Source organism: Pseudonaja textilis, chromosome 1 (assembly GCF_049901715.1).
Source record: "Pseudonaja textilis isolate UNSWEBS1 chromosome 1, rPseTex1.2, whole genome shotgun sequence".
In the NCBI taxonomy this organism is placed as follows: Eukaryota; Metazoa; Chordata; class Lepidosauria; order Squamata; family Elapidae; genus Pseudonaja; species Pseudonaja textilis.
In genome coordinates, this window is record NC_141990.1 from 173,552,257 (window position 1) to 173,572,433 (window position 20,177).

Here is a 20,177-nt window from a genome sequence, read left to right on the forward strand (position 1 = left end):
TTATCTTGCATAGCTTTATGAGATGAAAGGCATATTTTACTAAAATGAATCTAATTTTTAAATTTTATTTGAAAAAGATTATGACAGGCCATGAGGAATGCATTCAAATGCTGTTGGAACAAGAAGTATTAATTCTGTGTAAGGATGCCAGAGGCAGGACACCTCTACATTATGCAGCAGCTCGTGGTCATGCCACATGGCTGAGTGAATTAATGCAGTTGGCACTTTCAGAAGACTACAATTTTAAAGATAATCAGAACTATACACCATTGCACTGGGCTTCTTATAATGGTAATCTTTTCTGCCAAGCAGATATTTATTACTGGCTATTAAAGTTTAGTATGGAAATTGCATGCAAAGAGAGATTACAGAGCTTCTAAAACAATAACTGTATATTGTTGTAAATTATTAGAGATTTGGCAGCATTCCCAGATCAACGCCATGTATGATCTGCATTGTCTCCATTTGACAGCTGACCCAATTTCTTGTGAATGGTCCAGTTTTTGATCTGACACTGAAGCTCTAAGCAGTTTTTCAGTTGGTCAGAATTTCCCCTTCCCTGCCACTCTGTTGCAATACAGCAAGTCTCCGGGTTAAGAAAACCCCAGTTTAAGGATGACCTATAGTTAAGTTAAATAAAAAGATATTCAAATTAAATTCACAATAGTTCAATTCATCATATCATACTACTTAGACAGTATTATGCAATAATGCTCTCCTATCTTACATACAAATTTGACTTAAGGGCAGACCTGGGGATAGTCTTAAACTGGGGGTTTATATGTATTTTGAACACACTGATACTTCGTATTAAGACAAATGATGGAATTGTGGCTCTCCCAAACAGCAGTCCCAGTGACTTTTTTATATTACCAAATGAATAAAATTATTTTATTTTTAAAAAGTGGGAATCACAAAGCATATACCAACTATCTCAGGTTTAGTAACTTGTACCTTCAGTTCAATCACTTTGGAGAAGTTTTTTCTAGTCAGCATGAACAATATGCTGACTTGAAATAGAGAGCACCATTTTGATTCTGTAGAAATATCTTTAGAGAATCAGTATCAAACTGAATGATAAAGTATAGTTCTTTTGACAATACTAAGCACTTGAAATTATCATCTGGTCTCTTACAGGAAATGAAAACTGTATAGAGGTACTGTTGGAACATAAAGCTTTTCGCAACTTTCATGGAAACTCTTTTTCTCCATTGCACTGTGCGGTGTAAGTAGAAATAGCAGTAAATCTCACTTCTTATAGCCTAGGCTGTGCACCAAGTTAAGCTGGAATTTAAAAATAATAAAGCTCTGAGATAGTGATATTTTTATAATATTAGTCCCCAATCGACCCATGCTCACAATTGCAAGCAATTAAAATGCCTTATCAGCAAGTTTCTGTACTAGGAAATGAACCATTTCCATTATAGTTTATGTAGTTTTGATTGCCAGTTTTTCTGTATTATAAACTTTAATTTCAAATTATGGTCTGAGGTTTTTAATAAAAGCAAAAGTAAAGATGGTTTTGACCTGAACTGAATATTAATGAGACATGGTCATAATTATTTTCATTTTTTTCCTGTAGTACAAAAGTGGTTGGCCATTACTTTAAGGCTACTATCCATAGCCTACAGTCCAATCTTCTCTGTTGATCATTCATCCAAGTATTAAATGGGCACAGATCAGAAAGAGGAAAAAGTCTTGCACATGTACATATTAATTACAGAAACTTTTGGAGTTAACTCATGACAGCTGAGGAGGTGTTTGATTACTGGAAATAAATTGTGGAAAACTTATTTAATGACAACGATGTTGTTTGATTAGTGATACTATGTTGAAAACTCCACTCTCTCTTCAATCAAAGCCTGTGGATGTTATTATCCTTAATAATACTGATGTAGTCAAAGTAAAAATGGGGACAGAATTACATCACTGACTTTTTCAGTATTAAGCCCTCTTGTCTATAAGTGTATTATTGTGGCTTTGTTTGTTGTTGCGGCTAAGTAGCTATGAAAGTAGCATCCCAGACTGCCAGAGTTACATGAACAGGAAAGCTATAATAAGAAACAAACTAAAAAAATACATCACCTTGCTTTAAATGAACATCTTTCAAAGAAATCATTTCACACATTTCTATTAAAAATTATAGGAGGTCTATATGCAGTATGTAATATGTATAAAGGGGAAAGTGACTGTACAAAGAAAGAAGAAAGTGGGAACTGTCCGTATCATGTTTTGATTCCCCCTCTGCATTTATTGTAATTTGTGAAAAAAGCCAATGGAGTGTGGTTCATGCATGTGAACATATAGGCAGTTCTAAGGAGAATAATATGTAAAGGTCAGTGAACCAGTTCAGTTATGATTTATAAATTGTACATGTTTTACTGGGCAAACTGTGCTATAAACAAAGCTATAAACCCAGGCTACCAAAATTCTGGACTGAAAGTAAACCCAGGGAAATCCAGTTGAACTATGCTATCAAATTAATGAAATAAATCACATGGAATTAAATCATATCCTTCCTTAACAGAATAAATGATCATGAAAACTGTGCTTCACTACTCATTGGGGCATTTGGTGGTGGCATTGTTAATTGCAAAGATGAAAAAGGAAGGTAAGAATTACTTGGATGAAATATTGTGTAGTTTATTAATTTGTTTTATTTATAATAAATTATAATTCCTTTTAAAAACGGAGGCAGTGGTTTGTATTCATTTATTAATGGAGAAGCCTTTCATCTGTCAGTAAAATGAAACAAAAACATTTTTATGTTTCCTCCCTATCTCACCAACTCTTCAAAAAGGATTGTTAGAGGAAATAAAAGGAAAGGGAGTCTCCACTAATAAAGTTTTCCACCAAGTCAAAGACATTTGCTTCAGTGAAGAAATACCAAATTGATTGTATTTGATGGGTTGAAATATAACTAAGCAAACTCTTAAAAAGCTGGGGTTACCAATTTCATAGATGAATAGAAGGGAAGGGAAGGGTCGATTTTATTGACCAAGTGTGATTAGACACACAAGGAATTTGTCTCCAGTGCATAACCTCTCAATCATACAACAAAGTGATAGGTCACAGGTCATAAATCATAATTACAACTATTAATCAAAAGATATAAACAAGAAGTGATAAATCATAGATACCAACTGAAGAAGATAGTAGGAAAGATGAAAAGATGAGAAAGAATGAAAAATGAAAAGATGAGAAAGATAATAGCCGTACAGCCTACTACATGGGTAAATACCTTTAGCCTAAGGCAGCACTGTGGGAATTAGGTGTTCAGTGGAGTGATGGCACATGATACTGTTGATAATTAGTGCTGAACTCAGCTAAAACCAAGTATTGACTGCCTTCATAAAGAATTCTTCACAGAAATGTTATAATAAAGCATTGTCTGTTGTGGCTTTGGGAAATTCCTATGCCTTTTATTTTATAAGGCTTACACTTGTCTCCCTTTAAGTAATTATTAACTATATATCCCTTTTCTTTAAGATTTGAAGGAATCAGATTTATGTTGCTATTGAGCATCTCTGCCTTTTTGTGGCTTTTTTTCTGTGCTGAATTATGTTTCACCTGTGAATAATACTTTATTATTCTAAATGATAATATATTTTTTCCTGAAATATTAGATTGAGAGATGAATTAGAAATAAATAAAAATAAATGATGGAAATAATAAATCACTCAATTAGCCAAATGTTTCTATGTTCTATTTTTTTCCTAGAACTCCACTTCATGCAGCAGCCTTTGCTGATCATGTGGAATGTTTGCAGCTACTTTTAAGTCACAATGCACAAGTAAATGCTGCAGATAATTCAGGGAAAACTCCACTTACCATCGCTGCTGAAAAGGGGCATGTAGGGACTGTAGGTAAGGAATTGCTTCCTAGGAACTGAACATAACTGATGTCATCATATAGGTCTTTCTGTTAGGTAAGGAAAAAAAATCCTTATTGCTTCTATTTATGACGTCTGCAGATCTTTCAAACTTCCTATCTTTGCTGAGTAGATTGTTTATTATGTGGGTGGAACGCAGGCAAAGGGTTAATTGGCAACTTCCTTAGAAGAAAGGTGGGCCAGTAGAAGAGAACTTCAAGACTTCAGAACTTCAAAGGCGGAAGACAGAGAGAAGCTGTTGAGAGTTGGAGGGAAAGGAAAAGAAAAAGTGATAACCTGTATGTAGCAAAAGAAAAAAATATGCATCAGAAGATCTAAGCAACTACTCTGATTCTGTAAATAAAGAATAAAGGAGGAATTTACTGATGTACTATTCAGAAGCAATGCATGCTTTCCAGGGGCAGGATGCTACCGGTTCGGCCCAGTTCTATAGAACCGGTAGTTCTGAAGAGCAGCAGATACTGGACTGGTTCCCTGCAATGACCTTTTGGGCCTCTTTTTAGCCCACCCGCCCAGCCAGGCTCTTGGCTGTCCTTTATTTCCTGCTTTTTCAACCTCAGCTGCTTTGCGCAGCACAGCTGAGGTTGAAAAAGCAGGAAAGAAAAAGCACAGCTGAGGTTGAAAAAGCTCCACACCCACAAAACACACTCTCACTGAACCGGTAGTAACACCGGTTGAATCCCATCCTGATGCATTCACACACATACACCCCCCACACAGATATGTGTATTATGGTATTCCTTTACAAAACAAGCAACATTAAGCAAAGCATAAAAAAAATTAAGAAGTAGCGAGTAGAAGATTACAAATAAGTGAAACTAAATAAAATCTAAGTAAATCCAGTTTACACTGACTATATTTCTCTCTACTTTTCTATATCTTTCTGTCCTTGCTTCTACCCACATATCACTTCAAACAAGATTTTTAAACTTGCCATCTTTCTTTTTTTAAAAAAATAAATTTTATTAATTTTACAATTAAAAAAACAAATCTACAACATATACACAAAAAACAAGGCCTTGACGAAGGCCAGAAAAAAAAAGAAAGAAAGAAATGTGAAAAGGGAGGAAAAGGAAAGAAAAAAGAGAGAGAAAAGAAAGGTGAACATTTAAAAACATTATCCTTTTTGACAGTCTGTAAGATCTTTTCTTCTTAAATTGTATCGTATACGCACATCTTATCAGTATCTATACTTCAATTACCCTCGACTAAGTTTCTCTTATAAACGGTCTATCTTTGATTTAACCAGTTATACCAGGGATTCCAGTTATTATAATATATTGAGGACTCTTTGTTTTTTAGGGCTAGAGTTAATTTGTCCATTTCTGCGCACTCTAAAATTTTCTGGATAATCATCTGTTCTGTGGGTGTGTGAGGTAATTTCCAGCACTGAGTGAACGCTAGCCTGGCCGCAGTTAAAATATGAATTATTATATACTTCATCTTTTTTGATAATTGTTTGTTAAAAATCCCTAATAGGAAGGACTCTGGTTTTGTATTCAATTTGTTCTTTGGTTATCCCCTCCAGCCATTTTCTAATTCTTTGCCAGTATTTCTGGGTTTCCTTGCATGACCACCACATGTGGAAAAAAGTTCCGTCCATGCTTTTACATTTCCAGCATTTTGGACTCGGGTTGGGGTGCATTTTCGCCAACCTCGAAGGGGGCAGGTGCCATCTGTAAAACATTTTGTATGTATTTTCTTTATAAGCTGCCGATTTTGTGATCTTGTTATTTCTGTTCCAAATCCTTTCCCATTCTGTTAATATAATACTCCGTCCAACATTCCTGCTCCAGGCTATCATATTTCCTTTGACTATCTCCTTGTTCTAGTTCTACTTCCAGTAAATATTTGTAAAATTTAGTTATATTCTTTTTGTTTGGTCCTAATAAAATTTTATCTAAGTACTGAAGTTTGTTATAAATTCCAAAATCTTTGTTGTCTTGTTTATATCTACTGTGGATTTGGAGATATACCCACTGATCAATTTTAAATCCTCGCTCTTGTAATTCTTGTCGTGTTTTCAGTTTTCCTTGTGGGTCTAATAAATCTTTGTATTTGATCATTTTTGTAATTTTGTGTACCATTGCCTCCATTGTTGATAGCCAAATCGGTATTTTTAGATAGTGTTTTTTTTGCGTACTTTTTTCCAATTAGTTAGTAGTGAGTCCCTGATAAGATGTCTATGAAAGTATGACTGCTTGGGTTTCCCCACTTCCCATAAAAAGGCGTGCCACCCTCTCTGCAAATCGTGACCTTCTAATAATAGTGTTCTTTTGTTGAGTAGGTTCACCCAATCTTTTAGCCATAGTAAGGTGGCTGCCGTATAATATAATTCCCAATTTGGAAGTGCTAGTCCCCCTCTACTCTTCAGATCTTGTAATGCCTTTACCTTGATCCTGGCTTTCTTTCCCTGCCAAATGAATTTGAGTGTCATCTTATTTAGTTCTTCAAATAATTTTTTATGTAATTTAATTGGAATTGTCTGAAATAGGTATAGAAATTTTGGTAATATGTTCATTTTAATCGAAGCAATCCTGCCCAATAGAGAAAGCTGCAACTTGCTCCAGGTTTCTAAATCTTTCTTTACTTGTTGGAGTAATTTGTCATAATTATTCTCTTTAAGTGATTTACCTTGTGGTGTTAACCATATTCCTAGGTATTTGACTCTTTTTGTTACCTGTATTCCCATCGTTACCTCTAATTCTTTTTTCTGGTCTTCTGTTAAGTTTTTGGTCATTAATTTTGTTTTTTTTCTATTGATTTTAAGTCCTGCAACTGCGCCGAATCGTTCTAATTCTTTTATTAAATTGTGTCCTTTTTCTATTGGTTCCTCCAAAAAGAAGACCATGTCATCAGCAAACGCTTGTAATTTATATTCTTCTGATTTAATCTTCAATCCTTTAATTTCAGAATTTTGCCTAATGCGTGTTAAAAGTGATTCTAGAGCGAATATGAAGAGAAGAGGTGAGAGAGGGCAGCCCTGTCTAACACCTTTTTCTATTTTTATTGGACCTGTTTGTTCCCCATTTATTAATATATTGGCCTGTTGTGTGTCGTAAATTGTTGTTATGATATTTTCAAATTTAGTGCCAAGATTCATGTTATAAATTTTTTGAATTAGAAAATGCCAATTTAAATTATCAAATGCTTTTTCTGTGTCTAAGAACATAAGTGCGAATTGTTTCTCCGGATGTGCTTCATAAAATTCTAAGACATCTATAACTGTTCTTAAGTTATTCTTTATTTGTCGAGACGGGAGGAATCCATTTTGGTCTTCGTGAATGTGTGGGTTTAAAACTTGTTTTAATCTATTAGCTATAATGGAGGAGAATAATTTATAATCAGCGTTTAGGAGTGAGATTGGTCTGTAATTATTAATATATCTGTGGTCAGCATCCTCCTTCGGGATCAGCGAAATCAATGCTCCCCTCCACGAGTCTGGCATCTCAGCTGCTAGAAGTACCTCATTAAACACTTCCAACATCAGTGGTCCAATTAGTTCCATGGGTGCTTTATATAATTCTGCCGGAATCCCATCTGGTCCTGGAGATTTGTTATTACTTTGATTCTCTATTGCTGATTTCAATTAGGGCCATGTAATATCTTTATTTAGTAATTCTATCCATTCCTCTACAATTACCCTGTCATTCGTTTCCTCTAGATAGTTTCTTATTTTATCCTCGTTGACTTCTTCCTTTTTATATAATTTTTCAAAGTATTTGTGAGTGATATCTTTTTTCTTCTCTATCTCGTGTTGTAAATCGCCCTTCTCACCCATTAGTTGGTGTATCAATCTCTTTTCTTTCCCTTTTTTAATAACCATCCTGGTTTATTTGCATACTCAAAATAAATTTGTTTAGTCATTTTCAGGTTTATTTCCATTTTTTCTTGTTCGAATAGATTCAATTTATGTTTAGTTGTTATTAACTGATTTTGTATTCTTTGGTTTTGGGGGTTTTTTTGTAATTGAATTTCTAATTCCTTAATTTGTTGTTGTAATTTGTTTTGTTGGGCATATTTTCTTTTATTTCTCATGGCATTATAAGAGATTGTTATTCCTCTTATGATTGCCTTCATTGTATCCCAGATATTTTGTTTCGAAGTTGCTTCATTATCATTTTCCTTTAGGAAATAATTTAATTCCTCTTTCAGCTTATTAATATACTCTTCTTCACTTATTAAATGAGTGTTTAGTGTCCATCTTTTCTTTGATTTTCCCTTGCCTCTCCAAATTATTTGAATTGGGTTATGGTCGGCCCATTCGTTTGGTAAAATTTCGATTTCTTTTATTTCATTTACCAATTCCCCATTCATCCAGGCCATGTCTATTCTTGTCCATATTTTATGTGGGTTAGAGTAATATGTAAATTGTTTATCTTCTGGGTTTAATTTTCTCCATAAATCTACTAAATTTAGTTCTTTCATCATATCCTTACAAGACTTAGAGAATTCTCTTTTCCCTTTTTTGTTCTTACTCGCATTACTATGGTCTTTTTGATAGTCAGCAATAAAATTAAAGTCGCCTATCATACAGATGTTCCTTTTTTTCAAAACTTATTTTTTTGGGTGGAGATCTTTAAAAAATTTTCCTTGTTCTTCATTTGGAGCATAAATTGCTACCAATAAAAATGTAATAAAATTAATCGAGATTTGTACAACCAGAGTTCTTCCTTCCAAGTCTGACCAAATTAGATCCGCTTTTAAGTCGTCTTTCACGTATATTGCAATTCCTTTCTTCTTATGTTTATCTGCTGGTGCTGTGAATAGCTTCCCTAGTTTCGGGCAAATTAAATATCTTTCATCATTTTTCCTAATATGTGTTTCTTGTAGACATATTATATCGGCATTTTGTTTAGTTAGTTTGGTTAATATCCTTTTCCTTTTAGATGTTGAGTTTAAACCATTTATATTGATAGAAAGGAGTTTCTTTCCTTTCTCCATTTAACTAGATCTGTTTTGCTTTTTGTCTTGTGATAATTCGGCTCTCTTCTTGTGGTTGTTGTGGGATTGGTTCTTCTCTCTCTTGATGTGGGTTGTTGTTCCCTTGGTTTTGGGGGGATCCTTCTTTTTTATTTCTATAGCGTTTTCGGTCTTCCTGCAGATTTCTTTTGGTTTCCTCCTTAGTGTATTGATCATCCGTGCCTACTAACTGTTCGTAGAAGTCTTGTGCCTGTTCCATAGAGTCTATTTTAATTTTTCTTTCTTTCCATGTTATTAGCATCCCTTCCGGGATTAACCATTTGAATGGGATTCCTTTTTTGTTTAAATAATTGGCTAGAAATTTGTAATCTTGTCTTATGACCCTCACTTTTCTTGGGATTTGCTTAAGGATCGTAATCTCTTTGCCCTTGTATGTTATTGTTTCATCTCTCAACAGTCTGAGTATTAAATCTCTCACACATCTTCTTGTGAAACGGATGTGGATCTCTCTCGGACAATTGTGGCGTCTTGCGTAACTAGTGCTGACCCTATAAACCTCGTTGAATTCCTTGAGTAGATCGTCTTTATCTTTCTCTAACAGTTCGGCCAATAATCCTGCCATTAGCTGCTCTAATTCTTCATTCTTCGATTCCTCCACGTTCTGAAATCTCAGATATGCCGCTGCTTTATCCTGTTGTCCATTCTAGATGGACCAGGGAATCTTCCGTTTCTCTAGTTACGTTTTTTAATTCTTCATCTACCCTTTCTAGATTCTTCTCCGTTCGTTCTGTCCTTGTCTCTATTTCTTTTATCATTGTTTCATTTTTTCCATAGCCTGTTGCAGTGCCCCAATCTTATCCTCCACCTTAAGTATATCTGCTTTCATCTCCGCTTTTAGCTTTCCCATCTCTTCCTTTAATTCACTGATGTCTGCTCTAGTTTCGTTATGGTTCTTGATCATTATTTCTTGCATTTTGGACATTGATTCTTGCAAAGATAGTAGGGTAGCTTGTATATTAGCATTGGAGACGTTGGGTTGTTTTTCTCCTGTTAAAGATTCTTCAATAGTTTTTTGAATTGTTGGTGAAGCTGATGTCAAGGTGGTCATTAGGGTCGGGGTAGTCATCCTTCCCGTTTTCAGGGCCGTGGTTGTTGTGGAGGTCATCTCTTTTAGAATTTGTTTTTGCTGTTGAACTATGTTAATTATATTGTCCCAAATCACCATTCAGTGTTATTGCCCCTAAAGTAAGGTTTCAGGTCTAATTACTTGGACTACCAAAACGTGTTATTTTTGATTCTATGTCTTCAGTCAGGCACGTAGTTTGCACAATCTATATTCCCGTATTATAGAGCGCTATCCGATACTATATAATATTCTCTATGATAAGTTTGTATGACAAATATAAATATGTATAACAAATAATATATCAAATCAAACCCAATTACAACTTTAAAAAAATTCTAAGATTTCTAAGTCTATATAAACCTTTGTCTTATGCTATAAGTTAATATTAAATATTCTAAATATTCTAAATCAGCAATATTTTACAATCCTTATTGCTAATTATTCAAAGCAATCAAATCAATTAGCACTTAAATCTGTAGAAATCAGTATACCTTTTCTAAGTAAATAAATTTATAGATGTTATTGAAAAGAAAAAAAAGAGAGAGAAAGAGTGAGAAGAAAAAAAGGATTTACCTTAGCATCAGGAAATAAGTAAATAGAAGACAAAATATTAAGTTTGTGAAAATAATGCCAAGGGAGGATTCAAGAAGATAGAGTAGAGTGGTAAAGAAATAGAATTATAAGGTCAGAATTAAAGCTAAAGTTTTTTGGGTTTTTGTATTTCTTTTCCGGCACACCGGAAGGAGGATGGTAGGAAGTGCTGACTAATTGCTGTCAACAGTCAGTCTTTCCCAGACTTCAATTAGTCTCTTTCTTCTTCTTTTTTCCCCTTTCCTTTTCCCAACACTTTTAAGTCCAATGTCCTAATCTCCTTCACTTATTGCTTTCACCTCAATCCAATAGTGTTCTCCTCCCAATCGCTTAGGAGTCTGTCATACAAACAGTGTTAAGTAGAGTCTGTAATCTTGTTACGCTAAATTCAGAGAGTCAATGTATCGCTTTCAGCGCCGCATTTATTTCTCCTCCGTCGCCTCCCTTCTCTTCGGGTTTTATCTAGAGACTAATCCCAAATAGCAAACCACTCACAAGCTCGAGTCCACCAATCTCTTAGTTTTCCAGTATTCTTCTTCTCTCCACAAACTTCTCCTTTCAGACACTGTAATCGACACTTTCACTCTGACAATCAAGCCTTTCCACCCATGCTTGTCACACTTTCGCTTTTCAAGCTGCTTTTCTGGCCGCTTTTCTCCCCAACTTCCGACAAAAACTACTCACAATAAAGGAAAAGAAATCTCACGCCAATCTCACTCTTCACTACTGTAGTCTTTCTGCACCTCTTTCTACACCGATCTTACAGGCTGTCACTTTCTCGCTTGGTCACGTCAGTGGCAGACCGGACTTTGGAGCCGCCATATGCTGGCAGCTGGCTCTTTCACACTGGGCTCAGGGGCTCTTCCCTTCGTTGCCAGGAAGTTGCCTTCTCCCACATTGCAACCCGAGGGTCCCCTATGCCAACATGAATCTCTCCGGGGTTCGTGTATCCTCTGAGGATCGCTCCAAACGCAAGAAAAGGTATTCAAAAACCGCAGCTGGGCTTCTCCTCCTCTTCACGTCCCTGTCCTGCCACCGGAAGTCATTTCTCCATCTCTCTTCTTTTAGGATCTCCTTAACTCCATCCAGCTATATCCTTATTTTCTCCTTCTTTTCATTTCATTCCAATATCTATTTCTTTAGGTATTTGTTTTGCAATTCTACTTTGTTAATTTTTTCTATATGACTAGTCTGTTCAATCTATTTTCATACTGGCCATTCACTTTTGTAGACAGACCACATTCATTTATCCAGCACCCATTTATTGTAGACTATTTCTTCTGGTTTTACCTCCTATATTTTCAACACACATTCCTTGAGGTATATTTATATCAGCAGTTGCGCATCATAAAATTCCATATCCACTTGCCTGTCTTTAATAAATATGCTACCTTTTAAAAGAAAAACTATGATATAATCTATTAGCATAATGTCATTCTTAAATACAGTTTTAATTATTCATTATCAACTGGTCCTCTGAGTAATGTTGAATATAAAATTCCCATCCTCTGTAGTATGCTACTGGGAAAGAACAGAGAGGGAACACATCAACAATATTATTTTGGAATAGTAACATCAACTTGTTACTTTATTATTTTGGAATAGTAGCAACGAAATGTTAAACAATCATTCAAAACCTGGTCATCTCTATTCTGGACTACTGCAATGCACTCTACATGGAACTACCCTTGAAGAGATTCAGAAGCTTCAACTGGTGCAGAATGCAACAGCACAGGTAGTTCTTGGTGCCCATGTTACACCAAGCTGCACTGTCTGTTAGTTTGCTTCTGGGTGCAATTCAAGGTGTTGGTTATTACCTTTAAAGCCCCGCATGGCATGGATTCAGGTTATTGAGGAATTGTCTCACCCACTGGGACTGGCCTGCCTGCCCCATGCACCTTGGCAAAGGAGGCATGCTGCAGACATCAGTCAAGGAATTCTGATGGTGGGGTCCAAGAGAAGAGCCTTCTCTGCAATGTCTCCTGCCCTTTGGAACATCTTACTCCTGAGGTGAGATCGGCTCCCATCCGTCTAATCTTCACAAGAGCCTGAAAACCTGGCTGTGCCAGATGGCTTGGACACCAATGTGGGAGCATCACACTGTGGGTGGTTGATGAGTTAACAGGCACAACCTGTTTCTTCCCTTCCCATCTATAATTCTATTATAATTCTAAAACTATAATTCTATTATCATTATAATTTTCATTTTTATTGTTATAGAAATTTATATTTTGCAATTTTAATGATATAACTCTCCCAGAGTTGCTTTGAAATGAGAAGGGTGGCAAATAAATTTAATTAGGGTAGATTGCAAGGGCGACTCCCAAGTATAATGTTATTATATTTTATCCATATCTTAAATTATTGTACATTATTACAATTTTATTTTGGATTGTATTTTATTACTATTTCATCTTAAATCGTATTTTGTCTAAGATTCCATTTTAAATTGTATTTTATCAAGTTCCATTTTAAATAGTATTTTATCAAATTTCATTTTGAATTGCTTTTATTAAATTTTAGTAACAAATTGTTGCTGGAACTTTGCACTTTGATATGGCCCAAGGGCTAATCAATAAAGACTTATTATTATTAATTAAATTAATTAATTAATTAATTGAATGAATGAATAAATGAATAAATTTATCTCTAAAATAATTAAGATGAAATTATGTCACATATAAATTGTTTACCATACATGCTTAGGCATGTTCAGAATTAAAAAAAAATGAAATATGGAATAAAAATTGATTGTTTGAACAACTGAATTTGTAAGCTGCCCCATTCCAGATGACTTTGGACAGCTTAACAAAATTCAAACAACAGTACCAAATAACCATAGCAAAAAAAGTTCTGTTCAAAACCCTCCATCCATGTTCCTCATAACACCCGGAACCCATTCATCCTTCTAACCCAAGGTTAGAACAAACATGGAACAAACATGATCAAGACAAAATAATTCACCCTTTGTGATCCTACCTTTCCTACAGTTTCTTCCAGCATTTTTCATATTACAGAAGATCAATTATGAATGAAAATTAGAATAACTGCACTGTGCTTTTTAAATAGTAATACTAAAAGCCCTTTTCGGAAAAACATTGCTTTATGTCATGACTTTATTGAATTTTGTTCTGATCTCTTTTATCACAGTTTTATTTTTCTTACTAATTTATTATGTAAACTTCATCTGAAAGTCTGAAGATACTTGAATTGGTGTTATGGATGTAAACTTATGGAATATTTTGGTTTTTTTGTATTTTAGATTTTTTGGTGAACAGTGCTAAGGCTGATTTAACCTTGATGGATAATGACTTGAATACATCATTGCACTTGGCTAGCAGTAAAGTATGTTTAAAATTGTGTTTGGTTCTGTTTGTGTCAGCATGTCCTCAAAAGTGTGTAAAATATGTCAGATGTTGACACTTGTGTTAAAGAGTAAATAATTCCTGTGTAAATTAAGTATGTATGAAACAGGGTTACTACAAAGTTTATGGTTATATAGTTTTTTAATATATTATATAACTTGCAGCAACCAATACATCCTAGTTTCTATCTATATATTTTATGAATGTGATAATTTTAAAATCTTTATATTAAAATACAGTGCATAAAACTAAATGAAATTATGATGGGGAAAGTTTGGTTAAAATAAATCCTCATCAAAAGATTCAACAGAATTTGCCCTTTCTCATTGAAAAGTTCATTTTTATTGTTTGTTCAGGTAGTGCTTATTTAGCAGCCACAACTGGGACAAGTAATTGTCTCTTAACACCATGATCGTTAATTGAAATAACACAATAATAACAAAATAACGCATAACTGTGATTTATGATTCTACTTCTGCTTTCATTGTTAACTCTACTTGTGACAAGCCAGTTGCAAAGAACTCAACTGGTGATCACATGATCATATAATGAGACAGTTGTAAAAGTGAGGATTGGCTGTAAAACTTTTATACCACTTGTAACATGAGTGGTCATTAAACAAGGCAACCGGAGGATGAGGACTACCTGTATATTCTATGGCCTGGAAATGGCACTGCCAGATTGGCTTGTCTGCTAACAGTCTGAAAAGAGCCCCATAATATTGCATTTTTTTAATTGAATGTTCCATTGGTGTAAGGTGTAAACAAACGATAAAGTTTAGAATACAGTTTTTTAGCTTGTAGATAATGTTGTAGATTTTGCTGGTTCTTTGTTAGTTCTGATAATTTCTAATTTTAGCATGAATCCATAACCCAAGATAGCTTTCCTATATATATGTATATATATATATACATATATATGTGTGTGTGTGTGTGTGTGTGTGTGTGTGTGTGTGTATGTTCTCTTAAGTTTTCGCAGGTATTACATGTAGGCATTCAGCTTTGTTCGGAGATTTTCCCGTCATTGTAGTTGTGCTTTTAAAGTTGTAGCAGTTGGCAGAATCTCATCTGCCATCATCAGGCTTCTGTATAGTTCTCTTCTCTATACAGAAGCCTGATGATGGCAGATGAGATTCTGCCAAAACGTTGCTACAACTTTAAAAGCACAACTACAATGACGTGGGAAAATACCCGAACAAAGCTGAATGCCATATTTATATTTATATTTACTTATCAGCTTCTCTGAGTCTTCACTGTTATATTCTTAAAGGAAATAATCCTGCAGACAGTGAGCAATAGTCACTGTCTTATCCTAGGGAATTCCTGTTATTTGGTTTTATGGTTTTACTATTATGATTTTATGGCTATTTGTTTTATTTAGTTGTGTTTAAGATGGATGTCAAAAGAAATCTTTTAAATAAGGCAAAGTAAGGTAAAGTGAATTTAAAAAAACAAACAACCCAGCTTTATAACAGCATTTTTACAATACTTGAATTCAGGGGTGGGTTTCTACCGGTTCTGTCCACCTCTGTAAAACTGGTAGCTCTGAAGAGCAGCAGACATAGAACCGGTTCTATGTCTGCTGATGTTTTTGCCCACCCGCCCACCTGGGCTCTTACTTGATCTTTATTTCCTGATTTTTCAACTTCAGCTGCCAAACAAGGCACAGCTGCAGTTAAAAAAGCAGGAAAAGAGGGCTGTTTCAAAGGCTGCGTCTCTGTACACAGCATGCTGATGACAATTTACAGGTGCGCATCTCACAGTGTGCAGGGAAGGTCGTAAATCCCAAACCAGTACTTAACCCTGTCGTATCCCACCCCTGCTTGAATTTTATTTCAGTCAGACATTACTGAGTCAAACAGTTGGAATGGTGACAGAGGAAGCTTACAGAGCAAGGAAAACTCTCTAAACCTAAAGAACAATTTACATCATTTTTTCCTTTGCTTGAATATCATGACTTGCTGCAACTGATTGTATCCCCCCCAAAAAAATCTGCAGTGTGTTAGCTTTGGCTAAGTAGAAAACAAGAGGCGGGTGATTAAGAGATATGCAATAACAACATGCATTTTGTAAGCTTGGACAAGTTAGGTAGCCTTTCAGTATTTTTCATTCTACTGTAGTTTGTCTCCCCAACCCCACCAGCAGTACATCACTGGCAGGGGAGGAAAACCTAGACACGCTACAAATTCTACCATTAGAAAGAATGAAAAGATCTAATAAACTAATAAGTACATTTCAATAAAAGCATCTCATTATTTCAGCTTAATGCATTCCAAAGTTTTCAGATGAAAATCTCTGTTCTCACATCTGCTAGACTTTCCTTAATAATTAACTAAGATCTGATTTAAAAATTATGTGTTTAGAATGTTCCAAATACAGTTAGATATAGTGTGTGTTTTTGTTTTCCAGGGTCATGAAAAATGTGCCTTGTTGATACTTGACAAGATACAAGAACCGAGCCTTATTAATGCAAAAAACAATGCATTGCAAACGTGAGTATAATTTTAATTAACATGTATTTTTATTTAACAATTTTGATAACAGTAAAGTGTCATATAATTTATACTTTTGCAGTTTGCAATCAGAGTTCACAGTGTTTTAACGTAATTAAGCACTTGAACAAACTGTGCATATTATAGTAGACTTTTTGAAATACATCAAACCTACTGAATCTAGATATTACATTTTCTAGACCTCTTCATATTGCTGCACAGAATGGCTTGAAGATGGTAGTTGAGGAATTGTTAGCAAAGGGGGCATGTGTACAGGCAGTAGATGAAAATGGTAAGTGAAGATATTCATATTATCATTTATAAACAATAAATTAGCAGCCATTATTCATTACATATGAATATGTGTTTCTAAAATATTTTTAAGTTTGCTGATGGTTATTAATTTCCAAATTGCAAAAATATAATTTGTGTTACCACAAACACAGTTCTATTTAAACTATTGTATAAAAACAAGTCCCATTATTATTTCACATGCAACATTTTGTTGACTATACCTTATGTAAAGTAACAAAACTTAGAATTTTTTATTTTTATAAAGACATCAGAACTCTTATAAGGAGGAGGGCTACATTTTAAATGTATTAATGCATTCATTTTATGGAAGAATGCAAAGCCCATAACATAATTTTTAACTGTATCCTCATTCTTTCTGAAGGTATAATTATTTCCTGTTCTTTCCACAACAAGTCACTGCCATTTTGCAGCCTTGGGTGAAATGTAATGAATATAACATAATGAATAATATTTAGGCAAATCACTTTTCATCTTGAATTCATATATACTATTGCAACTGACATATCTGATCATTAGATGGTAACCTTCTAGGAAAAGTACACTAATGTATGATCAAACATATCTCAATCTGGATCTTATATGCTCATATCTTATATGTTTTTCATAAATCATCCCTATATACTACATTACAAATCATTGAGAGAAGCTTAAATCCATTTGGCATGTACTGTCATGCTTGAAAAGCGATTTGTATTAAATATGCTAAATGTTCATATGGATGTATGGATGTCTAAAGCATATGCTTAATATAGCTTTTAGGATCTTGGCCTTTTGAGAGCTACTGATTAATCATTTTAATGAAATGTTGGCCAGATATTTCACACTCACAAGTAAAATACTAACTAGAATCCAAGAATAGGAACTGGGCTTTTGAAGAAAAGCTATACCAAAAAATACTGGTATGTTTTATGAAGTCACTGACTCCTTCTTTCCTTACTTATTAAGGAAGAGATATCTTTCTTAATATTCAAAAAGTCCATACAATTCTAAAGGCATTTCATGGGGGGAAGGAAGGCCTGTTACTGTATGCAAAGTACTTTTTATTAAAAATGCAAAACTAGTTCTTAAACAAATAATTTTGAATTGTATGATGGCAGTTAAGTGTTTTAATTTCTTTTTAATAAGAAGAAAGGACTGAAATAAGTTACACGCACACAAACAGACACACAAATACATACCAATCTTCTTCCTCAGTTTTTGGAGAAGGCATTTTTCCCAATTCTGTGAAATCTTGAAAAAGACATTAGTAGTTTCAATCTGTGATGATTTCACTTAATGAAGGCAACTGGAAGTACTGATATTTCTGTTCCTAAGCACATGGTCATGTGATATTGCATTTTATGACTGTTGCTTTGTGATGGAAATTCTGGTCCCAATTACTGTCGTAAAATGAGATCATCTTATAAAAAGTATTTTTGTAAAATTACACACCTCTACCAGCGGTTTGCTGATAAATGTATAACAAATCCCACTGTTCACACTAATTGAAGGCCAAAAATCCCTAGATCCAAAAATCTGCTGCATCCAAGTTTATTGAACTTTAGAGTGGGCAGAATACAGGGTTCTACCCACTAACAGAAGGAAAGGCAAACACCTAATAAAGATTTTTATAATAGTAGTCCTTAACAACAGAACTCATCCTCCCAGCAATTCTTCATTACTAACCCTGATTCAGTTTATTCAGAAAGCTTTGAATAACGTTCAGGATCAACTTCCTTATTTCAGTAACCATTCCTAGAGGCTGTACTTTCAGCCAATGAGATAAGTAACTTATTTGTAATTATGTATGCTTTGAAATAATTTACTAAGCATTATAACAAGTAAGGCATATCCAAAACCATTTTGTAGGTCAGGCTAATTTAGCAAGACCTAAATAAAAAAAAAAACTCCCACAAGATTGGGCAAGGAACAAGACATCCGGACTATTTTCACAATTTTGAGATCATGCTATAATACTGGCTTACACTGTCTAGCTACCTCAGTAGTTAACATCTGTGAAAGCCTCACAGGCAAAATAGTTGGGAAAGTCTTAGCAAGCAGGTAGTAACCACCTAGGACATGGGTGTCCAACCTTGGCAACTTTAAGACTTGTGGACTTCAACTCCCAGAATTCCTCAGCCAGCAAAGCTGGCTGAGGAATTCTGGGAGTTGAAGTCCACAAGTCTTAAAGTTGCCAAGGTTGGACACCCCTGACCTAGGATAAGACATGTATTCCAGTAGGCATTACACATGCACACTTGTTGCTCTGATTATGTGATACATATCTAGTGCTGCTGCTCTTGCTGAAAGGTTGCAGAACACTAGTGATTGCAGCCAGTTGATGGTACACAAAAGAGGATATGCTAATGGCTACCCTGAGTCCCCAGAGTTAGCCTACCATCATCTGGGGTAGTGAATGTTGTCTTACAGTTTTGAAGTAAAGTTCAGCTACTTGTCTAATTAACATTCTATCTACATGAAACAGAATACAGCACTGTGTCCTTCATTTCCATTGGAAAATGGTTTTGAGCCATTTCTTTATCTAGATACAGTATTTGAATTAAAATGAGACTGTAATTGCTTCTGTATGACTTCAGAACTATTCTGAAGCTTCCCTTTATTTTCATAGCAGATAGAAAACATCCATTAAGTAACTTAATGCTACATGGAAGTCCACATTCTAAATTAATTATTATAAGTACAGATGGCATCAATATCAATTTCCATATTAATGTGTGTATATAAAAGGCAACCCACTAATAGTAGATGTATTTGGGTGTTTTTTTTAGCAAATACGTAGTTTACGAACATCTTTCGCACTTTCATGTTGATGATTTGCTAAATGCTGTGATTTTTTAAATATCATATCTTAAAATAGACATTCTAGCATTTAGTGCACCACAATAATTATTGGGATATCGACTATAGATTGCCCATAACGTTTTTGTTTAGTCTTCATTCATTAGATTAGTGAAATATAATGAACCTATTCTTCCCCTGGGGCTGAGTATTCTTCCTATTTCCTGTCTAGCAACAAGGAGTTCTGAAAAGTTCATCTGCTTCAGCAAGTGTATTCAGCAATATTAAACATTGCTTTGGAAAGCCATATTTAACCAAGAACAGAAGTGAAAAACTTTTGATTTCAATTTCCTGAATATATGGAAAGACCTAATTGGGAAGCTAGTCTCATTTGCACTGTGTTGAAACTAAGGAAAGTATTGCCTATGCAGAAAAAAATACCAGTGTCTTTTTCTATAGATTATTGTTGTTCCTGTTATTGTTAATACTTTATTTCTCTTCTATGTGGAAAGATATCAAGCCTCCTTCTCATTGCATAGTGCAGAAAATTATGAAGAGGCTTTTTAAAAAGACTGTGTATGTGCATGTACGTGTGTGTGTGTGTGTGTGTGTGTGTGTGTGTGTGTGTGTGTTGACATCCAATTTCTATGATGCTGTTTGTCATGGAATATCTAACAAGCTTCCCTGATATTCTGG

At 34.6% G+C, this 20,177-nt stretch overlaps 1 protein-coding gene across 10 annotated transcripts in view; it reads left to right on the forward strand.

The window, feature by feature from the left end:
• The window catches only part of ANKRD44 (ankyrin repeat domain 44), a 155,066-nt gene that overhangs the window by 129,630 nt on the left and 5,259 nt on the right, over positions 1-20,177 (forward strand). For 8 of the 10 annotated variants that reach the window (XM_087919766.1, XM_087919764.1, XM_087919757.1 and 5 more), the window contains 7 exons: positions 78-291; positions 1,138-1,225; positions 2,528-2,611; positions 3,721-3,866; positions 13,795-13,877; positions 16,306-16,388; positions 16,589-16,680. In XM_087919766.1, the coding sequence (XP_087775892.1) occupies positions 78-291; positions 1,138-1,225; positions 2,528-2,611; positions 3,721-3,866; positions 13,795-13,877; positions 16,306-16,388; positions 16,589-16,680 (790 nt within the window). Of the gene's footprint in view, positions 1-77; positions 292-1,137; positions 1,226-2,527; positions 2,612-3,720; positions 3,867-13,794; positions 13,878-16,305; positions 16,389-16,588; positions 16,681-19,713; positions 19,894-20,177 lie in introns of those variants that run through there. The other 2 variants (XM_087919763.1, XM_087919765.1) reach the window with 2 other exon arrangements.